Source organism: Tachypleus tridentatus, chromosome 13 (genome assembly GCF_004210375.1).
Source record: "Tachypleus tridentatus isolate NWPU-2018 chromosome 13, ASM421037v1, whole genome shotgun sequence".
NCBI lineage: Eukaryota > Metazoa > Arthropoda > Merostomata > Xiphosura > Limulidae > Tachypleus > Tachypleus tridentatus.
This window is the reverse complement of record NC_134837.1, coordinates 94591960-94607305: the sequence shown is the minus strand read 5'-3', so window position 1 is coordinate 94607305 and position 15346 is coordinate 94591960. Positions and strand designations below refer to the sequence as shown.

General features: G+C 36.3%; 1 protein-coding gene across 3 annotated transcripts in view; it reads left to right on the top strand.

Moving 5' to 3' along the window:
- LOC143238066 (divergent protein kinase domain 2A) overlaps positions 1 to 11754 on the top strand; it is a 28992-nt gene extending 17238 nt beyond the window's left edge. For all 3 annotated transcript variants that reach the window (XM_076477993.1, XM_076477994.1, XM_076477995.1), the window contains exon 3: positions 10634 to 11754. In XM_076477993.1, the coding sequence (XP_076334108.1) occupies positions 10634 to 10956 (323 nt within the window). In that variant the 3' untranslated portion in view covers positions 10957 to 11754. The remainder of the gene's footprint in view (positions 1 to 10633) is intronic.
- The last annotated feature ends 3592 nt before the right edge of the window (positions 11755 to 15346 follow it).

Sequence of the window (15346 nt, the reverse complement as noted above, 5' to 3'; positions counted from 1 at the left end):
TTAAATAAAATAGTGAAAAAATAGTCCAAAGGTAAATGACCATGTCTTGAAGATTCTGAACAGCAATCTCTAACACCTGAATCTTATTTTCTTATACTACATTCTCTTTCAGACAAACCTTTGGGGCAGATGTCTCATTTTTCATTCAGAAGGGACTAGAAGGACTTGCTGGCTCTCCAAAGCCAGTAAAGAAGTTTTGATCTGGTGACATATTGGTGAAAACTTCCACATCTCAACACAGTGAACTCCTCTTGCATTCAAAGGCAGTTGGGGATATACCTTTTGAGGTTATGCCTAATGCTGCTTTGAATTCATCACAATGAGTTATTTTGAGAGGGATTTGAAGAACATTCCCAAGTCAGAGATTCTCACTGGTTTCTCCACCCAAGAAGTTTCTGCAGTGAGGTGTATCACCACTTGCAAAGGTGGAGTTATGATGCTGACCAGTGTTCTCATTCCGACTTTTACATCACCATGTCCACCTGCCACCATCAAGGCAGGTTATCTTAAATGCAAGGTACAGTCATACATTCTAAACCATCTTGGATGTTTTCAGTGTCAGCAGTTCGATAACTAGAAGATATCATGTTATGGTTCCTTGACATGTGCTCATTCCAGTGGCAAGGGCCACAATGCTCGAGTGTGAACTGACCCTCATTGCGTCAATTGCAATGGCTCTTACCTGTCCTACTTTTGTTCTTGCCTTAATTGGTTGGAAGAAAAAGAGGTGCAGCATTTGAAAATAATTCAAAACATTACTTACCCTGAGGCTTGAAAGTTGCTGTCCACAGCTTAATCTCAGATGGTTAAAAAAGTTGAAGAATCAATGTTAACACCCATCTCTGTCCCTCATCTACATTTAAGCAAACCCCAAAATCCACTTCCTTTGGTTCCAGCTATGGGCAATTTTTTGGATACATCTTTTTCTCCCATCCTAAGATGCAAAACAATCATTCATCCGTGTCCTCAGTTGCTGGAATCCTTTTCTAACAACAAAGACCTGCCCAATCGACCCAGGGAAGGATCAACGAAAATCGACAGACCTCCCTCAAATAAAGACAATAAAGAAAAAATATATGGTCATAAACAGAATGGCTCTCCACCCAATTTGCCTACACATAAATAAAAATGGCCACCTGGATACGAGGGAACTGTTGAAGTTTATGTTCTAATCTGGATTACATCAAAACAGTGATTGACTCCTATCATCCTGTATGTCTTTCCTTACAGGAAACACTCCTGAAGCTTGCGGATACAGTCACCTTTAAATGATTTTCTTTATACAGAAATGGCAGGCTGTGTGATTGACGAGTGCATGGAGGGTGACACTGTTGGTTGATCAGCAAGTGTCCACCCTGTCTTTGCCACTCAACACACCCTTGAAGGCTGTAGCCATCTGTTTCTTTGGGTCGTACCATCACAGTTTGTTCTCTCTACCCATTGCCTGGAGAGACACATGATCAATCAGACCTTGATGCTCTCATTGAACAGTTGCCATCTCCCTTTTTAATTCTGGGGACTTCAGTGGACATCATCTTCTCTGGGGAAGTGTTGATATTGATGGGAGATGTCATTTTGTGGAGCTTATGCTCTCTGATCGCAACCTTTCTCTTTTCAGTAGTGGTTATTTTACTTATTTTCATGCACCTAGTCAGTCCTTTACTGCTGTTGATCTCTCAGTTTACTCCCCTTCACTGTTCTCCCACTTTTCATGGAGGGTTGACAATAACCCATGAGGCATTGATCATTTTTCTATAATTTTGAGAGAGATTGGTTGTGGTTAATGCCACCTGACCCACGTGCCCCGCTGGAAACTGGATCAAACAAGCTGGCCCTCTTTCACTGCTCTCACAGAATTTGATTTTGTCATTGTCTGTTAGCCATCAATAGACAATAATGTGGCAGCAGTAACTGACTGCATTATACAAGCAGCTGCTCATTGTATCCCTAAACATTGACATGTTTTCCATGATATCCTCATCCGTGGTGAAATCCTGCCTGTCACATGGCATGGGAGGATCAAAAATGGGCCTGGGATACTTTTTGTTGGTATCCCACACTCTCATTTAGCATTGCTTACCAGCAGGCCCTTGCATGTCCTCTGTGGTTAAGACGTCAAAGCCAGAAGGACTCTTGGATTAAGTTCATATCTCCTACCACCAGTTCCAAAGTCATATGACAAAAAATTTGAAAGGTCAGTGGGCAATATAATTCTGTCCCCCTCTCAATCTTGCTCTCTGATGATGAGGAAGTAGCTGATACCCATAGCATTGCTGATAGTCTAGGTGAAAGCTTTTGCCAGGGATCTAGCACTTCTGCTTCATCCTCCACTTTCTTAGCCATTAAGACTCAGGCAATGCGATCACCTCTTTTCTTTTGAGCTGATTGTCTCTATGACTGTGATCATCCCTTTACACTGGTGGAACTCAAACTGGCCCTTCATCAATCTGGCAGTACATCGGTCGGACCTTATGATGTACACTATGAAATGTTGCACCATCTATCTTCTGCTGTTGTTGCTATTCTTTTGATTGTTTGTAACTGGTTCTGGCAGGAGAATGTTTTTCCTGATGCCTTGTGACAGGCTATTGTCCTACCTTTCTCTAAGCCTGGAAAGGATCTCAAGATTCCTTCGAACTACCATCCAATTGCTTTGATGAATTGTCTCTGTCAGACCTCAGAGAGGATGTTTAATGCTTGTCGTGTTTATTTCCTACAATCAAACAACCTCCTTTCGCCCACCCAGTGTGGGTTCCAACGACAGTGCTTTACCATAGATCACCTGATTTGACTTGAAACATCAATCAGAGAAGCCTTTCTCAAATGACACTATCTTGTATCAATATTCTTTGGCGTTGAGAGGGCTTATCATACAATGTGGGTGTATGACATTTTGCGAGACCTCCATTTATATGGGTTACATGGCCATTTGCCCATTTGTATTAAAAACCTCTTAATAATTGGGTGATTCCAATTTTTTGTGAATTTTACACTTTCCCATTCTTTTCTACAGGAATTTGGAGTCTGTCAGACTGTTTTGAATGTCACACTTGTCAGTATAAAGATTAATGCCATCACTGAACAACTCCCTCTTATCGTTGCAAACGGGTTCTGTGTCGACGACTTTCATATCTCATGTCAATTGTTGAACATGAGATGTATTAAGTGGTAGGTAAAGATTGCCCTCAGTCGTTTACTGAATTGGACAACAGAAAATGGTTTTAACTTCTCTCTCTCAAAAACCGTTTGCATGCACTTTTACCGCCTATGAGGTATCACCCTGATCCTGAACTCTGTATCGGTGGAGTTGTACTACCTGTGGTCCCTAAGACAAAGTTCTTGGGGCTTATCTTTGACTGTAAGCTGATGTTTATACCACACATCAAGCAGTTACGGGTCAAATGTACAAGAGCACTGAACATCCTTTGTTTCCTCTCTTCTACCACTTGAGGAGGGATCAATGTTCTATGCTAAAGATATATTGTGCTCTTATTCGATCAAAACTACACTATGGATCACTGGTTTATAACACTGCCAGGACCTCAGCCGTAAAGATCAAGAACTTCAGCTCTGCACCTGGGCTTTCTGCACTTCCTCAGTTCAGTGCTTATACACAGTTTCATGCACCTCTGCTGTTTGCAACTGTCTTTACTGTGTGCTTCGAAACTTCATTCCTTACCAAATCATCCCACTGGGGTTGTGCTTTCCTTCTTCAGTGGGCCATGCATTTTCAGAACAGACAATCTGCCATTGCTCCTTTTGGCCTTCGTATCCAGGAGCAGGTGGATGAATTGGGTCTGTCCTTGGATAACATTGCTGTATACACTGGTCAGATTATTCCACCTTGGCTTATCATAGTCCCCAAATGTAACCTATCTTTAAGTCATCTAAGAAAAACAGACACTCCCAATTGGAAATATGTGTTATTTGCTGAACATCTTTAAGAATCATCCTTCCATTCCTATTTATACAGATGGTTTGAAATCAGGTGACTCTGTGGGCTCTGCCATGGTTTGTTGTGGTTTGGTGGTTGCTTGCAGAATCCCCCTCTACAGCTTCTGTGTTCACTGCTGAACTGTACACCATTTCTCTTGCTCTGGATCATGTAGAAGCTAAGCAGTATTCAAATTGCACTATTTATACTGACTTGCTAAGTTCTTTACTGCCCCTGGAATTGCTTCATGTCACTTCTCACCCTGTTCTTGTCGATATTCAAAACTTACTGGCACATTTTTCTTTAACATCTACTTCTGTCCAGTTTTTATGAACATCAGGCCATATTGGTATTTGCGGGAATGGGCACACCGACACCACAGCTAAATCAGTCTGCTTTGGCACTATCATTGCTGTGCCTGTTCCATACGTGGACTATGGTTTTGTATTCAAAGCTTGGTTTTGTGCCAGTTGGCAGTCAGCTTTGAGTGAGCAATGTGGAAACAAGCTTTTCCAAATAAAGCCCTCTACTAGACTTTGGCTGTCTTGCTTCCATTAGGATTGGAAAGAGGAAGTTGTTCTAATAGACTATGCATTGGTCACAGTTTTTTTAATTCATCATTTTATTTTATCTGGGACTGATGCACCAGTGTGTTGTCTGTGTAACACTCAGGTCACAATAATCCACATTTTACTGTCTTGCTGTTGTTACAACTCTCAATGATGGCACCATTTTAAACATGTTTTGTCCCAAGGTTTACCTGTAATGTTAAACAGTGTTGTTGGTGATGGTGACACTGTCCACCTTAGAAATGTTTTTAGTTTTTTAAAGGCTATTAATCTTTTTAATACTATTTAAGTTTTTTTAAATGTGATTCCCTTTTAAAAATCAAAGTATATCTCGTTCAATATGAAATTAGAAAATGACCATAATGTCAAATAACTTGAAACCAGGACTAGACAGGCCAACTTCAGGTGACTAATGCTGCTGTTTGTACTACCCGTTAGTCATCCTGACAAGTTATGATTAAAATTTTGCTGCAAGTCTTTTAAAACATTTATTACTTTACTTTCTGAAAATGGCCATAATGTCAAATAATTGAAAATCAGGACTGGAAAGCCCAACTTCAGGTGACTGATGATTTTTGAACTTACCTGTTAGTCTTTCTGGCTAGTTATGATAATTACAGTTATGTTATAAAAAGTCCTTTACAGCTTGTATTACTGTAGTTTTTCTCCTACCACTGTAGACTAGATGTAAAAATTGGATTTAATGCTATTTATGTTTTTAATTCAAAAATTAAACTTTGACTTGTTTTACCTTAATTTCCTTTTATGAATTTTTATCATTTTAATTTTAAACCAGATATTTGGCACAGATAGCCTAGTTGCTTTGTGCCATAAAACATCAAACCAACCAACCAACCTTTGTTCATGACCTTTCTCCTTCCACCCTCCCCAGCTGATTTTGACTTTTAATTCCATGGGCTTATATTTCCTTGTCTCCTTCTTCTTGTAATTTGTTCCAGGTGCCATCTCATCTCACTTTTTTCCTAGTGTTTCATCCCCATCATTCCTTGGAGGAAATTTTTTAATTGGGCATGTGGACCACACCACATACATTCACCACTCACTGTCTACGTTGGATTGCTGTGTCTTCTTCACAGGTTTTTTATCTTCCACATGTAACAATTTTTCAAGCTTTAGATAAGTTATCCTTTGTATCTATATCTTCCTTTTCAAGGGCTTTTCTTTTTTTTTTTTTTACTACATTGATTCTGCTCTGTGGCAAATGGTGCTTGACCAACTGTTTTTAAACCAGTCAGATCCAATTGTCAGGCTGTTATGACTTAATATTTATAAATTTCAAGATCACTTGTATATGTTTACTGACAATACCAGTTTACGTCATTTATATACTCATTTTGGACTGTAGTCACCCATGGACTTTATGGGTAAAGTAGAAGGGGATAGATACCCATCCCTATCATTTCTTAGACTGAGTAAATAAGGTGTTGTCTCTGCTTTTCAAAATAGGGTTTTCTTTGCCACCCATTGCATTGTCTCTAGAGTTAACATTTCTTCAGACTCTTACTGCATTTTTCCTCCCCCATTTTCTTCCAGTGGAGTATAGGAGTTCTTACCAGTTTCTGGTTCTGAGCTACTGGGGTGGTGGACAATAGAGGTATCTTTCTTAATGTGATAGTGATGTGTGATACAAAATTAATCCATTCAGTTGAAAGTGAGATGGTGATATTCTTTTGGTGCATATGACAAGATGTTCTACAGTCTTATACTATATTTCTGAATGAATTTATACGAGGTTATATTTTAGCTTTGGAATGAGCTATCAAAATTGAAGCTCAACTCTTCAGTTGGGATTCTTCATCATAGCCCCACATGGATGTTAGTTTTCATTTACTATGATCCTACTGATCCTGAACTTGAGTTGAAGATGGTATGATTTCCTTTCCTACCCCCACCTGATGGCTGGGTTTTGGATTGCATTTGACCTGTCAGTATGATCCTCTTTCCTAATCTCACATGGATGCTGGTTTCCACTGGTGAGGTTTGGGTTTGTATGTGACTTATTGACAGCATGATTCTGATCCTACACCCACATGGACATTGATTCCTAATGGCTGGGTTTTGTATGCAGTTTACTTTATGATCTATACTTATCTAGCACTCTTTTTTTACTCTCTCCAACATTACAATCATCTGATGAAATGCGATCCAGAATTGGTGCGTCAGATTCCTATCCAACTGTTGTTTTTTTCATTATGAATGTGCCTGTGTTTATATCACCTCTTTCTACACTGGGCAAAGAATGTATCTGGAACAGAAGGGGTACAGTCTCCCAGGTATGTTGTTCCAGTGCAAGGATCTCCTCTTTTCTAGGGTTCTTCAGGTGCTTTCAAAGAATGCTTCTTTCTTTCCATCGCATCAGTCCCTCCACCTATTCATTGTGGGATTCTAGCTGTTTATGTAAGAGGAGTTAATGTACCATATCAGATCAAGTTATAAATTTTCTATACTGAAAATATATTTCTTATTGGCACTTACCTCCCTTTCATTTCTCATCTTTCCTCCCCTCTGAAAACTAGTGGTCTGTTGTCTTTTTCAGTCAATTTGTGGTCAGCCATTTTAAGAGTATTAGACACCTTATATGTCTCTTTTGGCTTGTCAAATTATGTTTTTTCTTTCCTACCCATCCTTTTTTTGTGATTTCCCATTCATTGCTTTTTTCTTTGACTTCAGTGTTAGACTCTGATGTTTGGATAATGTCATGGGGGGCCTTCACTTACCCTATTCAAGAAATGTGGCAGATATTCCTTTTCTTTGACTGTTTATATCTATTATTCCAATCTACGATTATCTCTTACTTTCTCCCTCATGTTATGGTAGCTGCTTGTTTGGGGGTGGGGAGGCATGCCTTGGGATCTGGGTCCTTTCTCTAACCTGTTCAGTGTTGGATATTTTTATATATTTTATCTTACTTTCATCTCAACTGAGTTCAACCTATCTTTGTTTATGAATTATGATTTATCTTGAAACTGGGATTTACACTTTTCTTTCTCCATAAGTGGTTCTTTCCCTTTTGGGAACTCTGGTTTTTTTAGAATCTTTTTTCATTAGTGGCATGTCTCCCTCTTGTTATGATAGCTGCTTGTTTGGGGGTTGGGGACTTGCTGTGGGATTTCCAACAGTGGACTCTTGTTCACAACTACCATGTTGTGTGTTATGCTGAAAAACTTGTAGGTTATTATAGTTCTTCCCCTTGTGTTATCCCTAAATGCTTCTCTCTCAGGTTGAGGTACATTTGTGTGAGGCAGGTCTTCTGATGTTTATGCATTGGACTTGTGTCCATGCCTCATCAGCATTCTTGAACTTCTATTTCTTGGTTTGGCCTGTTCCTATTCCTGCTCCTTTTGGCATTACACTCGGTCAATTTCCATTCATTATTTTCCACAGCCTAACCCTGCTTTAACTATCCTTGTGACTTCTGTTCCAGTGCTTTTTGCTTTTGAGTACTATGTATACTCTTCTATGCTTGTTTTCATCATTTGTTGGGAGCTTCCTTCTTGTTGGCAAGCTGCCTTTTCTCAGCTAGACCTTATTTTATCAAAGGCTAAGCATTTTCATCTCTTGATCTTCTATGAGATTTACTTTTGATCAGACATCTCCTTCTTGGATAGTTGTTACCCTTTTCTATTTCAGGTTTCCTCTCATTTAGTCCTCTTTTCTCAACCCTGGCAATTGTTTTCTTAACCAAATGTAGTTTTACTTCCTTTTTTATACCTACTCTCTTATTCTTCTCTTTCTTCTGGACCTTGAACTTGTACGCTATTACTCATTTTTGGGTCCTTTTGTTTTACACATTTCATACTACCTTCCTTGATGAGATCATTCATTATACCTTCCATCTCTCTCTTTCTCTATCTCTTTGTTTGCATTCTCACAATTCCCTTCTACCTTAAGAATTATCCTCTCTTTATGTGATACGTAGAATTTGCCCAGTGTTTTGCCCATCAGACTGGACTTTCCACTGTTATGACATTAATCTCATCACATCCATGTTGTTCATCTACTGTATTTGTCTATCACCTTCAGTAGCAGGTGGTTTATTGTTGGTCGTTACACCAACCATTTCCTCCAACTGGTTATTCTGTGCACCATCTTTATTACTAACCTCTTAGTCTAATGATCCTCGATCTCTGTTGTTTTTAGTTGTTTGGTGTCTGTGTTCATGTTGTTTCTCCTTTTCCAGTACCAAAATGTGTTTCTTACCCTATTTTGTCCTCTTCACTCTCTTCTGTCCTACTTGCCTAATGCCTTTTTGAGATTTTGCTAGATCTCTTGCATGCCCCTTTCAAGCTTTGCCTTCCTACCTTTCACTATATTTGTCATATGATTTCTTTCCTCCTATTTATTTTCTACAGTTACTATTTTTATGATATCTATCATCTAGATGCTTATCATATTCCCTTTAACCTTCTTAATATTTCCCCTTCCTGGATCAATCCTTTCTTCCTTGGACTTTGACCACTTGAGAGTAAATTGTACTGCTCTATCTCACTTCTTTTCATCTCTTTACTTGACCATTTGGACCTGGCTTGACTCTTGTGTCTGTTGGACAGTTCTTTGTGCAATATAACGAAACTCTTACATTCAGGTTCTTCACCTTATTCTGCCACTGTCTTGGGACCCCAATTTTTTCATATCATCAGCCATGGCTGTAATAGTGCTCACTGTGAGATGGGGTATTCTGCAAGACTGTACTCATTCAATGGACTGTTGTGTGAAAAAAGGTCAGAACCAGAACATTACTCTTGCCAGTTCTTACAGCTTTTAGAAATACAATTTCACAGTCACCCATTGGAATGTTACCAATAAAAGACATTTTCAGACTGAAAGCTTTCCTCTTGCAGCTGATAGCCTGCAAGTTCAGGAGGTGTGCACACCATCTCAGTGTGTAGTTCTAGCTATTCTGTCTCTAAAGGTGATTATTTGTTTCATAAGTGAACATTGTGCTGTACCTAAAAATGTTATTTTCAAATAGGTACCTCATCCCACATTCCCACCCATCCTCCCCACTTTCTGATGCATATTTCTTCATTGCCTCAATAAAGAATGAGGATTCATGAGCACAAAATGTAGAGGGAATCATTGTGCATGAAGATTTGTTGCATCCTATTAGTGGAGGGTTCAACTGCATGGTGACATCATCATGTAATAATGTGATATTAGGTGTGAGTTTTCATAAGATTGATAGGTTGCAGATCTGTTTAGCAGAATGTGCAGAAGAACTGAGGAAGATAGTTATTCTGTATATAGAGGTAACTATTTATTGGAAATACATTTTCAGGTAAGAAAAAATGTCAATATTTTTTAAAGTTGCACCTAAAGTTACAACACAGAACTTATAATATTACAAAATTGTTATTAGGTAGATTATATAACTTATAGACTTTTGATAAAATACTAAATAATTAAACAGTAGATAGAAATGAAGACTTAACACACATTAGCTAGGTGAGGTTCAATAAGAAGGAAGATAATTCATGTTAAGTGTTTAAAATTGTCTCCCTTGTAGGTACGCATGTTTGTTGTAGCTGCTTGGTACTACAGAGTAGTATCTTAGTCTTTAGTTGTAACTAGACAAAGTGCATGCCAGTAATTGCACTGTTGAGCTACTTTTGTAGATTATTCCTTTGAGACTGGGTCTTCAAGTGTCACTGTGAACAAGGAAGGTGTTGCCAGTTTCACTTTTAGTTTGTTATAAATACTCTGTCTGAATTATTTATAAAACAAAGTAGCCTAGTAATTTCATGAGGTGGCAAAGGGTAAGCATAAATTTTGATTTTAAAATTGCAGCTTTATGGCTGTTGAATAAGTATTAATTAATATTATAACATTATAAAAATAAATGAATAGGCATGTTACTGAAAATTCTTTATAACTCTACTCAAAATAGTATGTTAAAATTACATGCTTTTATTATATTTGTGAGGTGCATGACAAATGAAAGAAATTTAATGTTGCATCTGAAACTAATAATGTTAAACATACATTTGAAGCATTGATGTGTGTACATATGTGAGATTTGTGTTATTTTTGTAACACATATACATATTTGTATCTGTTTTCTTGATTTTACAGCTATTTACATATCTTTTTTTGTTGCTAACTGTTCTAGAAAAACCACATGGTTGGTCTAAGCCCTATACCAATGATGTAATTGGTTGCCTTGACTGTTTGAGTTTCTCACCTGAAGACCTGTGTGCTCATGACCTGGCTGATCATAACTATTATGCTATCTGTGCTGGGATCCTGGCTCCAGATGCATACTATTCTTCTAGATATGGGTTCTTGCATAGTATTCCTCCTCATATTGACTTAAAAACAGAATTATCCTATTTGATTAAAGAATGTGCACATCCAACATCCCAGTTCAACAGATTTCTAATTGTTCCAAAGTTAGTTAAAGCCCTGAAGTTTGCAGAAAAAGTAGCACTGTAAACACTATTATACTAAAAGTAGTAGAAAATGTTGGTGGAAAAAAATTACTGAGAAATAAAATGCTACTATTAATAAATTTTGTAAACTAAGCCATTGATTCAAATGGAGGTATAAAAATAATTATAGTAATTACTGAAAAGTTCACCTAAGGTGTGTAAAATTTATAAAACATAACTGTGTGTTTTAATTTGGCATAGAAAGAAAACAAATTAAGGCTACAAGAGAAACATCAAATTAAATTAATTGCTTATACAATCGAACTTTGAATAACAGCTACTATTAAGAAAATTAAAACTCTTTACATTATTGCAAAGGATTCTCATATGTACCGATAAAAACTGGAAATTTAGTTTTTTATCAAACAAAAAACTGTTGTTTAAATTTGTCCTGGTAAAAGTTTCAGGTGCATGTTATTAAAAAGCAGGCTAAAGTATCCTGCAATAAACAAAATATTCTCTAGTGCACTTTTAGTCTGGCTTCACTAACATAAGACAAATAATCAGACTATGATCTGTCTTGTGTGTGCTGTTATTATACGAGTTTGTTTTTTATTATTTTCACACAGGTTGTTTTTAAAAGTTTCTATTTAAAATTGTCAAACATGAGACAAAGTTAATATCTTAGAAAGTTACCAACTACAGAAGAATATATGCTTTTGTTCAGATTAAAATGTTTGACACTCTCTAATCATGAATTTTGAACTGAGACATCAGAGTATTTTTAAATTAAAAGTTTATACTTTATTTTCAAAATTGTGTTGGATAAATGTTCTTATAAGTACAAAACTTGCACACTTTACTGTTGCATAGTGTGATTTTATCCTATTATTATTGTACAGTGACAACTGATGGAAAGGTAACACGCTTTGTGGTTACGTGTAACTGGAATAGCAAACATATGTTTTGAAAAAGTCATACTTCTATGATATGAGGGTACTGTGATATATACTGTAACTTCTTCATAGGCATGGAACAGAAGTTAATGGAATACAGTGTTTGTACACAGTTGAATTTGTATTCTGAGGTTGGTACTAATGAATATTAGCCTCTCAAGTTAGTTTAACTTATTAACAGTTCATCTACATGTAGAATGTTGATTTTAAATTATACCAGGATTGAGTTGCTCATTTTGAAAAATATTTTACTTAAGCTACAAAGTTGGTTATTAATCAAAGATCTTAAGTTTAAAGCAGTGAATACAAGCTTACAGAAATGATTGAAGAATTAATCAATCTTTCACATATAATGCCATTTTCTAGCAGTTGACAAGTACTTAGGTAATAGTCATTGATCCTAAAAAATACATAAAACTGCAAAGGAGCATGTCAAAACTTGTAAAGCTTTAACCTTGTGTGTAAAGTAGGGACCAAAGCATACAACATTTTAATCTTATAGTTACATTCAAAATTTAACCAGATAAGTTTGTTATCAAGCTAAGTAAATAAAGTTGGTATGAAAACCAAGCTTAAAGTGTAAGTTTTAATATTGTTTAAATTTTATTGTCATAATTTCAAATTCTCAATCTCTATTTGTCTATATCATGACACTCATTTTAGATTTTATTTCTACCCTAATATGAGGTTCTCAGTTTATCAGAAGTTACAAACTTAATAGATATTGCTAAGTCATAATGTAAATTTGTAGCATCTTATCTTATTATGTCTTTCAAAAAGAGTCAAATTAATGATTCTTTCTGGTATTTGTTATTAGACTATTTATAATTGACAGTAAAAACAGATTCTGCTTTACAAGATTCATTATGAGGCTAATTCATTTAGGCATTACATTAGAAAATATTTAGCCTCAGTTTCATTGTTTGCCCTCATAGTGTTCAGCTCGAACAACTAACTTTTTTTAATCTATCCACAGGTTACTTAAAAGCTAGTTAAATTACACTTGTTTTAGGACTTTCTAATTTTTTATAAGTGGTAATGTTTTATGTTCATAATTGCATATTTGAATTAAAATATTTTGAACTACTTATGTCATTACAGAAAGTAGGCTTATGTGCTTTATCACTGATGACAAAAGATCTGAACTCCAGAAGTCCCAATTTTTTATGTGTATTTTCTTATTTATTGACCTAATTACATCTAAGGTGTAAAAAAAACATTTTTATGCTACCCATAGGTGATTAAGGTGCTTGACTCATAATCTGAGGGTCTCAGGGTTAAATCCCTGTCATACCAAACATGCTCACCCTTTCAGCCATGGGGGCATTATAATCTTACAGTCAATTCCACTATTCATTGGTAAAAGAGTAATCCAACAGTTGGTGGTGAGTGGTGATAACTAGCTACCTTCCCTCTTGTCTTACACTGCTAAATTGGAGACAGCTAGCACAGACAGTCCTTGTGTAGCTTCGTGTGAAATTCAAAAACAAACAAATTACTGCACTAATCAGTGATGACAAAACACTTGTTGAACAAATTACTGAAAATACTTTACATAGAAGAGCTAACAACAAAAGAACCTGACAACCGAAGAAGGTCAAACACCGATGGAAACATCATGCAATATTTCTATAAAAACAGTAACTTAACAATAATTAATGACCACACACATTTAGTACAATGGACCTCTTCTTTCACTGACTACTCTGACATTATTTAGATTACATAGAAACAGTTGCAGCAGTATTTTTATGCTACCTTATGTTGGGAGCTTTTATTTGAATACTTTTTTATCCTTTTGGGACATTCAAAAGCTGCAATGTCCAGCGACTGATCAAGTTCCACCCCGGAAGATACACAGGCCAGCCTCTAATCCTGAATATACCAACAGTCACAAGGTGTATATTAATACACATCATATATCAAAAGCATTTATTGGTGAGGTATAGGCAATGACAAATGAAATCAGAAATTACTGCAATTCCCCACACACAAAATTAACAAAAATAAGTGCAGAATAAGTCAGTATTGTAAGTGTATTATATTGTGAAATGGTGGATAACAGTATATATTTGTGTTCAAAGTGATATATGCTAATATGATTGCATCATTGTTCAACCTTGATTATCATTCTTTGTCTCCTTACATTTCATCTATGTGTAAACATACCTGAAGTACACAACATTTTCCTGCTATCTAAGGTGAAAAATGACATTAATGTGGGAACCATTTGACATTCAATCTAGTGATAGCCAGGATATTCTATATACAGCACAAATATCCAAGAAGTCAGCCATACATACCCTAAGGCCAATATGTCAAGAATCAAATCCTGTTCAACTATTCCACTCGACTGTGTCATAGCTTTTGTAACAAACGTTACCAGAAGAGTTTGGAATGATGATATAAGATTACCAGACAATCTAGTAATAGATGTCAGTAATGCTGGACTATTCTGCTTCAGTAGCCATGATCATGCAGCAGACCTCACTCCATGGACACTGACAGATCACCCATAAGATGACTCCACTCCTATGATTAGGTAATTCCTCAGTGTTCTAAAAATAAACATTCAAAGTGGCATATGCACAAAGAAATACACATTTTAGTCTCTTACAAACAGCTAACACATAAATTATAATTATAAGCAAAACTTTGCTTAACCCACATAGTTACTTTACATAACTAACCTTCACAGCTAAATCCATCCCAAGATCAAATGCAAAACAATTTATAACCCTATTACATAAAAAAGATTCAAAACTTTACCACTTAAGACAACTCCTCTGTTAATGAATATATGCTGTACCACATTCATGTGCCCAACTTCCTTAATATAACCTTATTTGCAATTTATATTTCACCCTCTAAGGTTCTAGACACAAACCTCTTCCAATGTATTGTTCAAAACAACACTCACACAATAATTGTGGGAGACCTAAACTCCAAACAAAGAGACTTTAACTGCTGCATTACAAACACCAGTAGAAACAACTTTTTTTAAAAAACAATAACTTAACGATAATTAATGACCATGTTCCCACATATACTTCCAATTATAGATTATAAGACATTCTTGACCTTACAGTCATTGATGACAGCCTTTCGCTGTATACAAATAACTTTTGAGTACACCTAGACATAATTATAACCATGACCCAACTTCATACAATTTAAACATTAAAACTGGATATTTGTGTTCTTACAACATCCCACTAACATTCAATTTGGAAAAAAATAATTGTTTTGGATTCAACCAAACCCTTGACAAACATCTGTCTACAGTACCTTCTGTGACATACAATTACAAATGCATTGAACAATACATAAATAAAATCACCAGTGCAGTTTGACAATCTTTACAAAACACCATCCCTATATGTAAAACAATAATTGATGTTAATCATTGGAAGCTTATTCCCACGGTAGACTCACAGATGCTGGAGAGAAGATGCAAGAGACTATTCATTCAAGTGTGAAATCAACAGGCAAGGTCTC